This window comes from Argentina silus (genome assembly GCF_951799395.1).
Source record: "Argentina silus genome assembly, chromosome: 1".
Classification (NCBI taxonomy): domain Eukaryota; kingdom Metazoa; phylum Chordata; class Actinopteri; order Argentiniformes; family Argentinidae; genus Argentina; species Argentina silus.
In genome coordinates, this window is record NC_139655.1 from 25,179,588 (window position 1) to 25,193,338 (window position 13,751).

Consider the following 13,751-nt stretch of genomic DNA (forward strand, 5'->3'; position numbering starts at 1 on the left):
ATAGCAGTGTTAGAACTACACCACAGGAGAATTGTCCACAGATGTTTTTATTGGCTGTGGTGTTTTCCAAACCTGTGTTATTACGACTTATGTGGATCCAGACAGCGTGTGTGTGCTGGGGGGGGTTCTCTGCACTGGTAACCATGGGAACACACACTCTGAATCTCTCCCCAATGTCAGTATTGGAATTCATTTAACCTTTATCTATCCAAGTTAGTCTCGTTGAGATAAAAAATATTTTTCAACAGAGACCTGGAACACACTCTGGTCCTGTAGAAACAAAATCGTAGCCCCTACCTCTACCCTAGAGATGCTTTTGTAGATCTTAAAGGAATTGAGATGTATAAATAAGATGGAGGAAATTTCACCAAGTCAATGAAAGGGCAAGGTGGAGCAACTACCATCTTCCTGATATCTATCCATTGCTTTCAGAGAGACAAATGTGTCTTCTAGAGATGCCCTACAAATGGTGGTCTGGACCAAGGATTATATGAAATGGTTACGCCCCAGTTGATATTTCAAACACTGTTACGAGAGCCCAGTCCACTCGTAATGCCAACTCAATGTGAATGTAGATATAAAAAGGCATATGTCTGTAAATATGTGTATGTGAAATAAAGAGATTGTGGAAGATGCATGTAAATGATTTCTCCAAAGAAGAATTCCTGGGCTACAATGCTAACGGAAGCATAGTAATGTCTCAGACATGTTTCAACTGGAGAATCATGACATTAAATGGAGTGGCTGATCAAATGTTATCTTATCACTCATTCACTCTCTCTGAGGTATCCTCTTTAGAGAAGTGTGAAAAGAAATTCACATACATCATACCCATCATCTTCATCAGCAGCATTTACACGGTCTCTGCTGTCATGCCAGGTTAAGCCTCAGTACTCGAGTGTCTCCAATTAGTCCATAGTCTCCACAGTAGGATTACCCTTTTCAAGTATCTTCTGCCCTCTGCTAGTACTTGTTGTGTACTGTATCGTGCCTACCAGAACCAACAGAGCATCATTCCCAATTCAATGAATCTATCCTCCATTCTCTCTCTGGACTGAGATGCTGGATAGGAAGGTCTGCACATCCTCCAGCTACAGTTGGAGATGGCTGGACTACACTGTGTGGCATATGGAATACCTATGGCTCTGACATGGATAGGATTATGCTGCATCCCTGTGGACGGACCATGTACATCTGTTGTGAAGATGTGAGAATCTGTGGATGTGAACTGAAAATCTCAATTGAGGAAGCTTTTTAGGAAAGACATGAGACTGATACGTCCTTCCTTATTGATCACATGGCACTGTCTCTACCCCTTCAAGCAAAAAGAAAATGTATTGTATAGGTGATGAAATGTCCTCAAATCACAGAAGATGAAGAATGTTGACTACTTGGCACTTCCTATATAATCTCAATTGATTTAGGAGTGTGCCCTCTAGTGTGTATAACTTCATGGAACTGAATGAGCAGCTGCCACAGCATACCACCCTCTAGTGGCCCTACAAGAAAATGTGTGAGATGATTAGAACAATACTGTGTGAAGGGGACGAAAAATAAGAGTCACACGAAAGCAGAAAAATTTAGGTTTTGATTTTCTTTTTTGTGGAAATATGTTACAGTTATATTACAGGTTTTTAAATGCCCAGAGGGAAAACAAAACAGTTTGAGACAGCAGAAACTAGCACTAACAGGACAGCAACATAATTTAGACAGAAACTGTCCAGACTGGATCTGATAGGTTGACAGCTGGAGTGGGCGGGGCCCTGGCGACTAGCCAACGCCCAGCGCTACCTATGTTAGGTGACATCCAATAAATACTGCAAATGTTGTTAATGTAACTTATAAAATATATCATAAAATGTCCTCTTAAATGGAATTTGATAAGTCTGTGTACAAAAACAAAAGTTTATAAATTACACCCAGTCTCTACTGATGTCTCGGGTTCAGTTCCTGCCAACTGGCTTCGTCTTTAGAACCAAACCTTCCCTCTTACACACACAGACACACACACACGCGCGCACACACACACACACACACACAGAGCACGACCCAACACAGCCGGTCAACACTCAAACACATCATGTTCTACACATTACTGATAGTAGAAAACAAAAGCTTCTAACCCCCAGAAATGAAATCTCTGAACATACAGTAACGTTAATTATTCTCCATCTCTCTCTCTCTTTCTTTTCACCCTGCATCAGTATGTAAGACCAAAAAGCATGTTTCCATTTCAGGCGACGGGTGGAGGGTGCTCACGAGTTTTAACCACACCCTCTCCTCCCGCCCGTCACTGTAGCTGCCTTATTCTAGCTCCGCCCCTACAGGTCCCTCTGCACAGCCCGTTGGTCAATGTCCAAGGGGGAGCGTACATAACAGGGGCGGGACTTCAACAGTCGAACCTCATATCCAGCGAATCGTCAAAGCCCCGGTCATCATGCCCCGCCCCCGACAGGAAGGCGGCGGTGACCGGGGACCCCGTTGCCGTGGTGACGTTGATGAGCGTGCTGCCGGGGGAGCTGGTTGCCGGGTTGCGCAAGGCGGCAGCGGTGATGCTGGTGAGGTTGATGCCGAGCGTGAGGCGCGTTTGCTCCAGGGCCTTCTCCGGCACGGCGAACGCCTCCAGCTTCTTCTCCCCGTTAGCCATGTATGAGTTCTGGCAGCCTCGGCATATACAGTCCAGGCACGCCTTGGAAGATTAATTATATTTATTATCAATCATTAATCAGCTTTGTATCCATCATCCCGCCTAATACTCATAATTGATTTGGGGATTTATCTAATACTTTTCTAAATTCTAAAAAAACTGAAAAAAACCCTCAAATAAGATTATTCTGGTCAAAAGTGTACACAGGATAGTGATTTGAGACATAGCCATGGTCAGGGGGAAACTCACCTTGCGGTTGGAGTAGCAGGGGCAGCGCTGCCCCCTGCAGGTCAACACGGAGGGGTTCTGGGTCGCCCTCCCGCACTTGCAGCCCTTCTTCTCCACGGGCTTCTTGTACAGGGGCTTGGAGGGGCTGGGGGGGTGGGAGAGGGGGTGAGAGTGTGGATGAGGGGGCAGGCGGTCGCGGGGCTGGGCCCGGGGTTTGGGGACACCCTGCTGTCTGGCCTTGGCGTATGCCTTCTTAGGCCCCCCGTGATGCTCTAGGGTTTTCTTCAGCCCCTTGCTGGACACCAGCAGAGTCTTGCCCACCTTGGGCGGCCCTCCGTTGGGCACGGGGGCCATGTGAGGTGGGTGGATGGCGGTGGGGAGCTTGGGCTCCCGTTTGATAGTGGCTACAGGGCTGTGGGGGTGAGGGAGGTTGGCGGCGGCCAGGGGGGGACTCCGTAGGATGCTGGCGATGGGGAGGGGCTGGACTTTCTCACTGTCACTCTCGGAGCGTGAGCGCTTGCGGTGGCATCGAGGGGGGAAACGGGGGACAGCGGAGGAGGGCAGGGGGTGAGGTAGGGGGGGGTGAGGTAGGGGGAGGCGAGGTTTGTTCTCTGGGGGGAGGGAAGGGGTTAAGCGGGGGGAGTCGGAGGTGGGGGGGCAGTAAGGCCCATTGAGGCTGGAGTGGGGGGCAGAGGGGGGACAGTCTGGCTGGAGGTCAGGTTCAGGGTCAGGTTCGGGCTCCAGGGTCCTAAGAACCTCCTCCACACTCAACAACAAAGGGCCTCCCTCATGTTTAAGATCCTCACTAAACGTGCTGATGTCACATAACCCTGCCTCCCCTGTCCCGGTGACGCACACCGGCAGCCCCTCCCCCAAACTCTCTGGCATCAGAGCCCCTCCCCCTATTGCTATTGTGACAGACTGAAGTATGTCCGGATTGGCCAGGCCATTACAGTCATGCAGCCCGTTCACCCCCACTGGGATAAGCCCCTCCTCCAGGCTCCCCTCAGTAGGCGGAGCTTCTTCAGGTCGGAGGTCAGAGGTGGAGGGTGTCGGTGATTGGCTAGAGGAGTCTGCAGTGTCCTCCCCTTCCTGTTCACTCTCAGCCAACGAGAGGCCTTCGTTGAGGATGGCCAGGAGGTCCGGCGAATCGCTGGCAGCGCTGGCAATGTGAGGGGCGAGTGGTGATTGGGCAATGTAGAGACATAACTTCCTGTAGCAGTGGACTAATAGGGAGAGCTGTCTGTTCTCCTCGAAACGGGAGTAGTCCTTACACCAACTGCAGGAGGGCTTCAAGAGCATCCTCTGGCCCTTACAACCCCGGCATACATAGTGCTGACACGAGGAGTTAGTGGGAGCTATGGGGTCCTGCAGCAGATTACCTATTAGAGAGTGGGAGACACATAACATAAGATCATTCATTTAAGCTGGCAAAGAAAACATTCTTATTAACAGCAAAGCTGAGAAGTGTAATAACAAGTCTAAAAAGGAAGCTAACAAAAGTGATGCAATGATAATGAATATTGAGCAGGTAGGCTATACATAGACTTGGCAGTTTTTTTATTCAACTGGATCCAATGCAGTAGCGTAACACCAATGCAACTGAGCATATCAATTATGTGCTAGGAGGTTGGGAAGGGGTTGAACGCTTCCATAAACTTTCTCTATGGGGTTAACACTACATGCTGCTCTCTAAATATCCCAAATAGGCTGTGAGTAGTAATTATATAGGCTGTGTTTAATCTGTATGATTTTGACAGTTCAGAACGTTCTCTCACAGCCAGCCAGACTAGATGACAACTGCGCTTTGAGACCAGCTTCCTTAGCAACGGCGGTTGTTAGGGACAGCAGCTGAAGCAGAGGGCTCTGCTGCAGATGGGGTGAGGATGAAGTGAGTTCCATTTATATACTACAACAAACATGCCTTAGAGACTGACTGGCAGACACACACACACACACACACACACACACACACACACTCCTTGTAACGCATACCAACTTCATTCATAGAAAAAGACTGAAGAAGGAAACAAGGTTCTGCAAAGAACACAAGGAAGAAGGAGTAAACACCTGACTGCAGTCTGTGGCACCAAATGACAAAGCTAGCTTGTGTTTATAGTAGACCCACTGTAATTCTACATTTATAGTGAAAAGGTCTCTGAACTACCTCTTTGGGACTCATTAATAATTCCCATCAGAGATAGGGAAGGCTACCTTTGTGCTTAGGCAACACGTTAAACTCCCGACACGGTACACACCGCGCGCGCGCACACACACTTCAGGCATCTGCTCGGCCATGCTTCCTTTCTGCTCAGGGACGGAGCTCGAGATGCATTTTTAAAGACTGCGCGCGCGCACACACACACGCACGCATCACCTCACAACACAAACATGCCCCCCACGGGCCGAGTCACGAGGAAACCGGGCAGAACGATGGATGAATACAGAGGTAGCACTGGTGCACGTATCACGAATTCACCAGATATAGACAACTAGCTACTAGCTAAATGTGGGTGGAGTAGAGGTTATCATGAATGATTGAGCATACAACCAGTCCATAACATTAGCCAGCTATGCAGGTTAGGAAAATTAACACACTAGACCTCCTGCATTATCACCAAAAACAAAGCGGTCAGTTATTAATGCATTATGCATAGCTCGCCGTGTTACTCCTCTAATACAAGCTATGGTGTGCTGGGAATGGGTGGTGATGAATTACACCCGACAGCCCCATCATGCCATTGCTAGTAAGCTAGCTCTAGCTACGCTCAAGGCAATGGATGGGGGTGTGTCATGACGGGGAGCTTACATTAGCATGCTAACACAGCTAGCAACGTCCATAGGGAGAACCGGGGTAGTTAAATAGTTGATAAACGGGCCACTCACCACACACCAGGCAGGACAGGGACTGGCGGAAGAACGGGAGAAGCTTGTAGAGCTCCGCGAGGGCCCGGGGGTCGCGAGGATCGCACTGCAGCACCGAACGACACGCGGACACGTAGAGAGTGGTCGCATTCACCGGGTTCATCTCAGCAGCCGCACGCCAGAGTCATTCAGTCCAGGAGATAAAAAAGAAAACACGAAACAAATATACACACACACGCCGATCCACCGGCTAACAACTTTTCAGTGTATTATGCTGGTGATGGGGCTCACTGATCCCGTTCTGTCCGTGTTATTGTCCAGGAAAGGCGGGGAGCATGCGAGCCTGGAAGAGAGCATAGATGGATAGCTAAAACAGAGGGTGGTAGCGGGTTAGCTTAGCTTCAGCTCTGGAGATAAAAACGGCTAGCTAGTATGATGGCTGGATATACAGCTAGCTATCTACTTTTACGACAAAAAAGCAAAATTAGGTGTGATCCCGCTAGCAAGGCAGCTGGCTACAAATTGCAGCTATAAACACGTCACGCGCACGCATGAAGTCTGTGCTCGGGGTAGAATGGGTTAAACATTACTGTCTTCATAATTACAACCAATCCATTTCAGCGTTTACCCCTCTTCCACGGCACGAAATAGGCCCAAATTATCATCATGACATAAAAACAAATGTTAATATTCCTATTAAGTGCATCCAAATCAGAAATTGTGAGAAAAAATCTTCAGGAATTAATTTATGCAAGACAGTTCACTTTTCTCCTCATGCAATCCGTGTGGGCAGCGTTGAATTATGATTCAACAACAATACATTGGTGGCGCTCTTTCCTTTGCCGCCGAGTCAACATTGGTCTCCAATTACTATTGCTCGCTGGGTCGTAGCTGCAAAATTCAAACTGGCTTCTTTGATGCTCGTCAAAGCGTATTCGTTCTCTCCCCTGTCCCAGCTTCTTCACTCGTATTTTCGTCAGATGTTGAGCTTCAGTTTGTCAAGCACCTTTCATCGCTCCTACCCAGCGCATTCGGGGCACATAGGCAGTGCAACCGATAAGCACGCTCAAATTGTGTTATTGTCCGCGGCGATTCATGGCGGCTCCGCTGCGAAAACAAAACAGGCCTTCAGCTCCAACTAGCCCCAGAGCTAAAGCCACTTAGCTCAAGCCACCGGTTACAAATACGGGTAGACTGGCGAAGCCACCGGGTAGCTGCTTGAAACCAGAAAAGACCATGACATATGTTCGTTCGACTAGTAAAATAAGCGCCAGTGAGAGCACCGGAGTATATTTACACCGGCCGCGCGAGTTGCTGCGGCGGTATCAGGATATCAGGAACAAAAATAGGCCGCTTTTCTTCTTTTTGGAATTAGTCCCTCGTTTAGTCTCTCCGGTTGGGTCTGCGTAGAAAAGCAGTAGTAACAATTAAATTAAAGTCCTTTATCAGCTTACGAATAAGACCCCTTTTGTTATTGAATAATGGTTGTAATATTGAAATATATTTATGTTTGTGTAGCCTGCTATCGCTAGCTGTGAAACATTCTCCCCTCCCTTTTCCTCTCTCGGCAGTCAAGCAACGAGGGGGCGCTATTCAGATATCGCGAGAATACAAATCAACTGGTTCCGTTGATTATAGAATTTTTCACAGTCAAGTCGAAAATGAGGCCAGCAACATCGCTACAAAAAAATGAATGATAATTTGAAATGTATGTTGTTTTTTTTACAGTGTATGGAGCAACATAGATGACTATGATTACTTTTGCGAAGGCCATGCACAGTTGAAATACTTTCAAAACCTAATGAAATAGAAGGCTTTCTGGTTGTGTGGACATCATGTAAAACCGTTTGGGGTCCATCATAGCTACCTTCCTAGCTTTTTGCACACCCATATAATTAGAATGACTATTATTGTTGTCTACAAAGATCATTAGCCTACAGTAGAGGGGCCTGGGCTTTGTCTTAACATATGGTCCTGTGATCGGGTGATCTACTGTAGATCTAGATCTGATCACAGCTGTTTGAATCGCAACCTTGTCTTGAAATGTGTTCCATCTGCTCTCTCAAGTCTGTCTGCATGATGGCTGGAATGTAGCCAGTGTCTACATCTGACTACTTTGATCAGATATCATAGAATGAAGACACAAACCACATTTTAGGGCAGTATGAACAGGATATTTTAAGATGAGATAAGATCAACTTTGTTATCCTGGTGGGACATTTGTTTTCAATAACAAACAAAGAATATACACATAACACATAATACAAATCACATGTACTGTGACATGTACCCCCCACACAACAACAACAATTTTACGATGCTGCTGCCCCCTACATGAATGAATTACACTCACTGAACACTTTATTAGGAACACCTGTACACCTTCTCATGGTGGAGGTGATGTAATGGTGTGGGGAATGTTTTCTTGGCACACTTTGAGCCCGTTAATACCAATCAATCATCGCTTGAATGCCACAGCCTATTTGAGTATTGTTGCTGACCATGTGCATCTCTTCATGGCCACAATTTACCCATCTTCTAATGGCTACTTCAAGCATGATAATGCACCATGTCACAAAACAAAAGTCATCTCAAACTGGTTTCATGAACATGACATGACAAAAGTTCAGTGTTCTTCAGTGGCCTTCACAGTCACCTGATCTGAATCCAATAGAACACCTTTGGGATGTGGTAGAACGGGAGATTCACAGCTTTAAAGTGCACCTGAAACATCTGTAGGAATTGCGTGATGCAATCATGTCATCATGGACCAGAATTTCAAAGGAATGTTTCCAACATCTTGTGGAATCAATGCAATTGAGGCTGTTTTGAAAGCAAAGGGAGGCCCTACCCAGTATTAGTATAGTGTGTCTAATAAAGTGTTCAGTGAGTATATATCCTATGGCGTATGTGGTTCTATAGAATTTTCCGCTTGATGACCGCTGGAGAAACAAGAACAGGCATCTCATTGTATGCATATTACATGAATATAAAAAAAAAACCTTATCTATGATTATCATAAAAGGAAGAGCCAATGATGCTTTGTTGTTTTAAACAGAAGCTCAGACAGAAATAGCCAGTCATGGAATCTTTATCTTGTGGTTTTGTTCTTGAGACTACTCAAAACCACACAAATGTCGGTCTGGATCTTGTCATGGTCTAACGCGAGTCCTTGCCTGAATTGTGTGATTAAGCAGGGTTAAACACAAAAACTCCCAGGGCAACTTGCTGGATGGGTATGCAACAGCTAATTTGAGAAAATTCATATTTTTCTTTTACAAGAGAGTTGATCTTGGTCTGGGTCTTGTTTTTAGACAATATTTTACACTATTATGTACAGTACTATTGGGTTTTAGTTGTAATGCAATCAAACTGCCAGTGTGCCAACAACATCATTCTCCTTCATCACCAACAGTGTGTACATTTGGAATCATGTACTTAGTTAATACATGTACATGTATATGTTTTCTTGCTGCGCAATGCTAATATATGAGATCCATGCTCCTTTCAATGATTCCTTCAATTAATTAATCTGGTCTTTGTCTCGTCATAGTCTCGATACTCTGGATCTGGGTCTCGAGAGGTTTGGTCTTGGTTTGGGGCTCGAGTTCCGGTCTTGACTCCACCTCTGACTATTTTTATATCTTTGACTATTCTTACTCTACAGTTGTGTGCATTGAGTTGGAACAACTGACTTACTTCCTCCTCATATTGTAAGCAGATTGGGTAACTAGTAGAACAAGAGGAAGGAACTTGTGTTTCCAACATAGCATAACGTTTGGAAATGAGGATGTGAAATGCTCTTCTTCATTGATACTGTATTTAAATGTATATGCTTAACCAGGAAAGGACATATCTCAGCCTATAATATGCTTGTGTGTTGTTTGTGCGTCTGATTGTGTGTGTGTGTGTGTGTGTGTGTGTGTGTGTGTGTGTGTGTGTGTGTGTGTGGGTGTGTGTAGGTGGGTGGGTTAGTGTTACGGGACTATTTGTCACTTTTCCAAGAATAACTAAGATATTTGTGTGTGTGACCATGCAGGGGCTTTCCTTGGTCCTTGGGAATGCGTATTTTGGCAGTGACTAATTCATTCAGTCAGTGTCTTTATGGATGTGTGTATGATATAGTATAAGCCTGTGGAGCTATTATTATAAAGAGGTTCTATGAATAACATTGTGGTCAGTAACCATGGTTGTAATTCGTTAGTCAAGTTTACATGGTCCGTGATTTCAGTATGAAATCCATACTTTTATCTCTCCCACACTGGAATCCTAAACTCTAGGTGCCCAACAACCACATAAATAAATTGACAAATCTAGGTCAAATGTCATAAACATCTCTACTATTGAATCATATGCAATACATTATTCGATTTCTTTGCAATTCTTTGCAATTACATTAGTCATTCACTCACCGATCAAGGTCGTGGAGAATGCTTTATGTTAGTTAGCTATTTACATGTATCTGATATGTACAATGTATTATTGAAATTACATGACAATTACGTGATAATTACATGATAATTACCTCTTTATTGCTCTTTTGTTTCTTTGGGGATTCATTCCAACATAAAAAGAATTACATATTTTCCCATTTTTAGTAGTGACACTGGGCTCCAATTTGCAAGTGCATAAAGGTGCCATAAAGTGAACAAAGTCAGCAGTCTTAACTGTTTCTAATACAGTAGATGAGATGAGACATAATCCGATGGGGGTTTTGAATATTGCAACTAGCGTTTGCATGATATGCGTTGTCTTACTACAGAACAGCTGCAATAGAATTACATATAGTAGAATAATAGCTGTCATTGTCATTGCTTCAGTAAAGTCATAGTTCTGGTAATTGAGGATGGGCCCTCCCAGAGTCTCACACACACTTTCCTACCCTCGACTTCATATAGACATGAAGCAATTATCAAGAAATTAATCAGTGTGTGTGTGTGTGTGTGTGTGTGTGTTATAGGTGACATATATGGGAATTAAAACACCAGCTTTTTGTACAGTCTAGTTGTCGGAAAGTAGAAAAACATATTATTCACTTACCACAGTCTATAAAGGAGCCTGAGAAAGACAAAGTGACTTTGCATTTGTGTGTGTGTGTGTCACAGAGTGATTGAGTGTTTCCATGATGAGTGGTCCAGTTGAATGGATTATTACCAGATTACTTCCTCTTTTCTGAAGCCCTATAAGAGCACACAGTCTCTTCTCATCATAGCATAACACAACTAAGCAACAATAAGCTTCAACCAGCAACTACAAGAGTTAGTGTAGGAACTCATAGTATTAGTAAGTACCAGGACTGCAGGGCTTTTCAGTAGGCAATCTTTGCTAGTGCCTATTTGATAATAGAATTAGCTTTTAATTGGAAGCCCTGTCTACACAGTGTAAAGTGTGTTTGAAGATGTTGCGTGTTGTGTGTCTGCTCATTCTGGCCATGATGATCTTCTCTTCTGCATTGGAGGGTGAGTTTATGTGTTTATTGTGTGTGTGTGTTGTGTTGCACTGTGTGTCTATGTTTGATAGTGTCTGTTGTGTTAAAGGGGGAATCTGAGATTGATGCAAACATATCTAGGATTCTAAATGAATGACATACTGTATAACCATTGATTCTTGAAGAATATAGCTGATTTGCCAAATGAAACTGTCTTAACCCATTTCATCAATAATGTAATTGAAAATTAGTTTCAAAAGATGGTTAAAACTATGTTTTATATCATCGGATCTCATAGATGGTCATAGATTGCATCCTAACAGTAGCCCTGTCTATGAATTTGAGAGTGGTTACATTTCTCCAGATCCATCCCTCAGCTGTTTACCAAAAAAAGTGATGACCGCATTTTGTTTTTTCAATCCCAGATTGCCTCTTTAAAGTTTGTGTTGAGTTTGTAATGTGTTGATTGTATGTATTTACTGTATTAACATTTCTAGTGGGGTGTGTTGTGTTGCAGTGCGCACCCAGGGACAGAAAGGTATTAGCTGCTGTCAGAATCTCACCGACAATCGTCCCCGAAGGCCAGTCAAAACCTGCAGAAAACAGATGTCCATACCCAGTCACAACTGCCCTGAAGCCTACATGTAAGCTTTAACACACACACACACACACGCACGCGCGCACGCACTCACACACTTACACACTCACACACAGAAATACTAACATTTACAAAGTTTTGAACCGTAGGCTCTGAAATTAAAAACTTGTATTACAGTAACTCATCTCTCTCTGTCTCTCTCTGTCTCTCTCTCTCTCTCTCTCCTACCTCAGTCTGACCACCAGTAGAGGGGAGCGGTGCATCAAGCCAGATGCAAACTGGATACAAGACGAGCTAGCATTACTGGAGCAGGTTAGAGTTAAGCCTTAATTAACCCCTTACAGTTCTGTCAACAGCAGTCAACTACACCCTCACACAACCTCACACCCTAAGCCGACAGTGTACATACCTGAACTCTCACACCATACATATCCATAACCCTCAGATGATGTACGTGCACTTAGTTGATGAGGAAGAATCTATTGTAATCGCCCCCCCCCCTGGCTTTGCCCCTCTCTCTCTCTCTCTCTCTCTCTCTCTCTCTCTCTCTCTCTTTCTCTCTCTCCACAGAAAGGAATAGAGTGTAAGCCATTTTTCCAGCGTTTGTAACCATGATGAAGATGAAGATTTTCCTCTCACCGAAAAAACATCGACAACTTTTTAATTTATTTTTGATCTATTATCTATTTATTGGTTCAATCCTTAATCAGGCATTAATTTATATTGTTAATTTATGACAGTGTTTTATTGTGTATTTATTTATTTATGTATTTGTTTTCTGAGTTCCGAGGCTGTGCCTCTATGTAGTTTGTTTCCTAGTCTTGGGGCTGTGCCTCTATCTTGTGTTGGAGTGTTTATGCTGTCATTTGATGTACTTCATTTGTTGTATTATAACTATGTGTGAAATACACAATCAACTTTTTTACCAATAAACCACTGAAGCCTCCACTACTAATTGACACATTATTGAATCTTCCTCCTTTCCTTAATGTTATGCTAATGTTAATTCAAATATTATTTGTAATTCACCTTTCATACAATACATTGCAAAATGTGTGTGTGTGTGTGTGTGTGTGTGTGTGTGTGTGTGTGTGTGTGTGTGTGTGTGTGTGCGTGTGTCAGGAGTCTAGGTTCCAGTCAGGTGTATGCTAACCTTCTGCAGTAGGCTGACTTTTCATAAGCTTGTCATTGTCTTGCTAAACTTAACTGATGTAACGATCATGTCCAGTCGTGTCAGGCTAAAGTGGTGGTCTTGCTTGTTTGGTAATTCCCATGGCAACAAGACACTTATGCTAAGGTCAGGTTGTTACCCCACCATGTGAAGCTGGGGTCACAGTGATATCATTGCATAGGGCTTGGCTATGATTGGGTAATATACAGGACAGTATGTTCATTTACTGAGAATGGATATTCACCACTCTGCACCTTTACAGCTGATTGGGTCTGTCTTCAGGTCCAATTCAATACAGCCGGTCCTGTAGATGGATTTATATTAATATCCGTTTCTGGCAGAGACTTTTGGCTATATTTTGTTGATAGCAAAGCATATTTAATAGTAAGAGTCTGTGCTTATTTAGAGCAAGAAAGTTCAAATAGAATGAATCAAATGAGGCTTTAAAAATACTGTGTACTTATACATCTATTACAAAGCAAATACTTCATAGAAAAAATGTTACATTCTAATAGAGAGAGTAGAGAGAGAGATAGAGAGATGACCACCGGTCATCACAAAACAATGCTACTCACAACATGATGAGAACCTCACAACAAGAGGGAGAGATTTTCCCTGACCTCTGCTTTTTATATCACCCTAAAAACCACAGTATTTAAATTAGGAGCTGTTGATAAGGAGACCACCAACCATCATTAATCTTACTGCAACTAAACTGATGACATCACAGTTTTTACACCTCAAGACATTCCACAGAGCTCATAGCCATTTGTTTTCCGGGGGATGGTAAACTTAAGAAGATTGGGGCAACATT

The 13,751-nt window shown here is 43.9% G+C and overlaps 1 protein-coding gene across 2 annotated transcripts; it reads right to left on the reverse strand.

Moving 5' to 3' along the window:
* Nucleotides 1-1,586: 1,586 nt before the first annotated feature.
* On the reverse strand, nt 1,587-7,295 carry msl2b (MSL complex subunit 2b). 2 transcript variants are annotated; one of them, XM_083679475.1, is made up of 4 exons: nt 6,505-7,295; nt 5,762-6,083; nt 2,897-4,257; nt 1,587-2,689 (listed from the first exon to the last, which is right to left on the reverse strand). In XM_083679475.1, the coding sequence occupies exons 2-4, from the start codon at nt 5,901-5,903 to the stop codon at nt 2,390-2,392; spliced, it is 1,803 nt and encodes a 600-aa protein (XP_083535601.1). In that variant the 5' UTR covers nt 5,904-6,083; nt 6,505-7,295; the 3' UTR covers nt 1,587-2,389. The 2 variants fall into 2 exon arrangements, with proteins under 2 accessions (XP_083535601.1, XP_083535600.1); XM_083679474.1 differs by having other exon boundaries at nt 5,762-7,295.
* Nucleotides 7,296-13,751: the final 6,456 nt, after the last annotated feature.

Excerpts from the sequence above, each read along its gene's own strand:
- msl2b (XM_083679475.1), bottom strand. The coding sequence starts at position 5,903 with ATGAACCCGGTGAATGCGACCACTCTCTACGTGTCCGCGTGTCGTTCG. Across the intron at positions 4,258-5,761 it reads CCTGTCCTGCCTGGTGTGTG|GTAATCTGCTGCAGGACCCC; the intron begins GTGAGTGGCCCG and ends ACTCTCTAATAG. Across the intron at positions 2,690-2,896 it reads CCTGCTACTCCAACCGCAAG|GCGTGCCTGGACTGTATATG; the intron begins GTGAGTTTCCCC and ends TAATCTTCCAAG.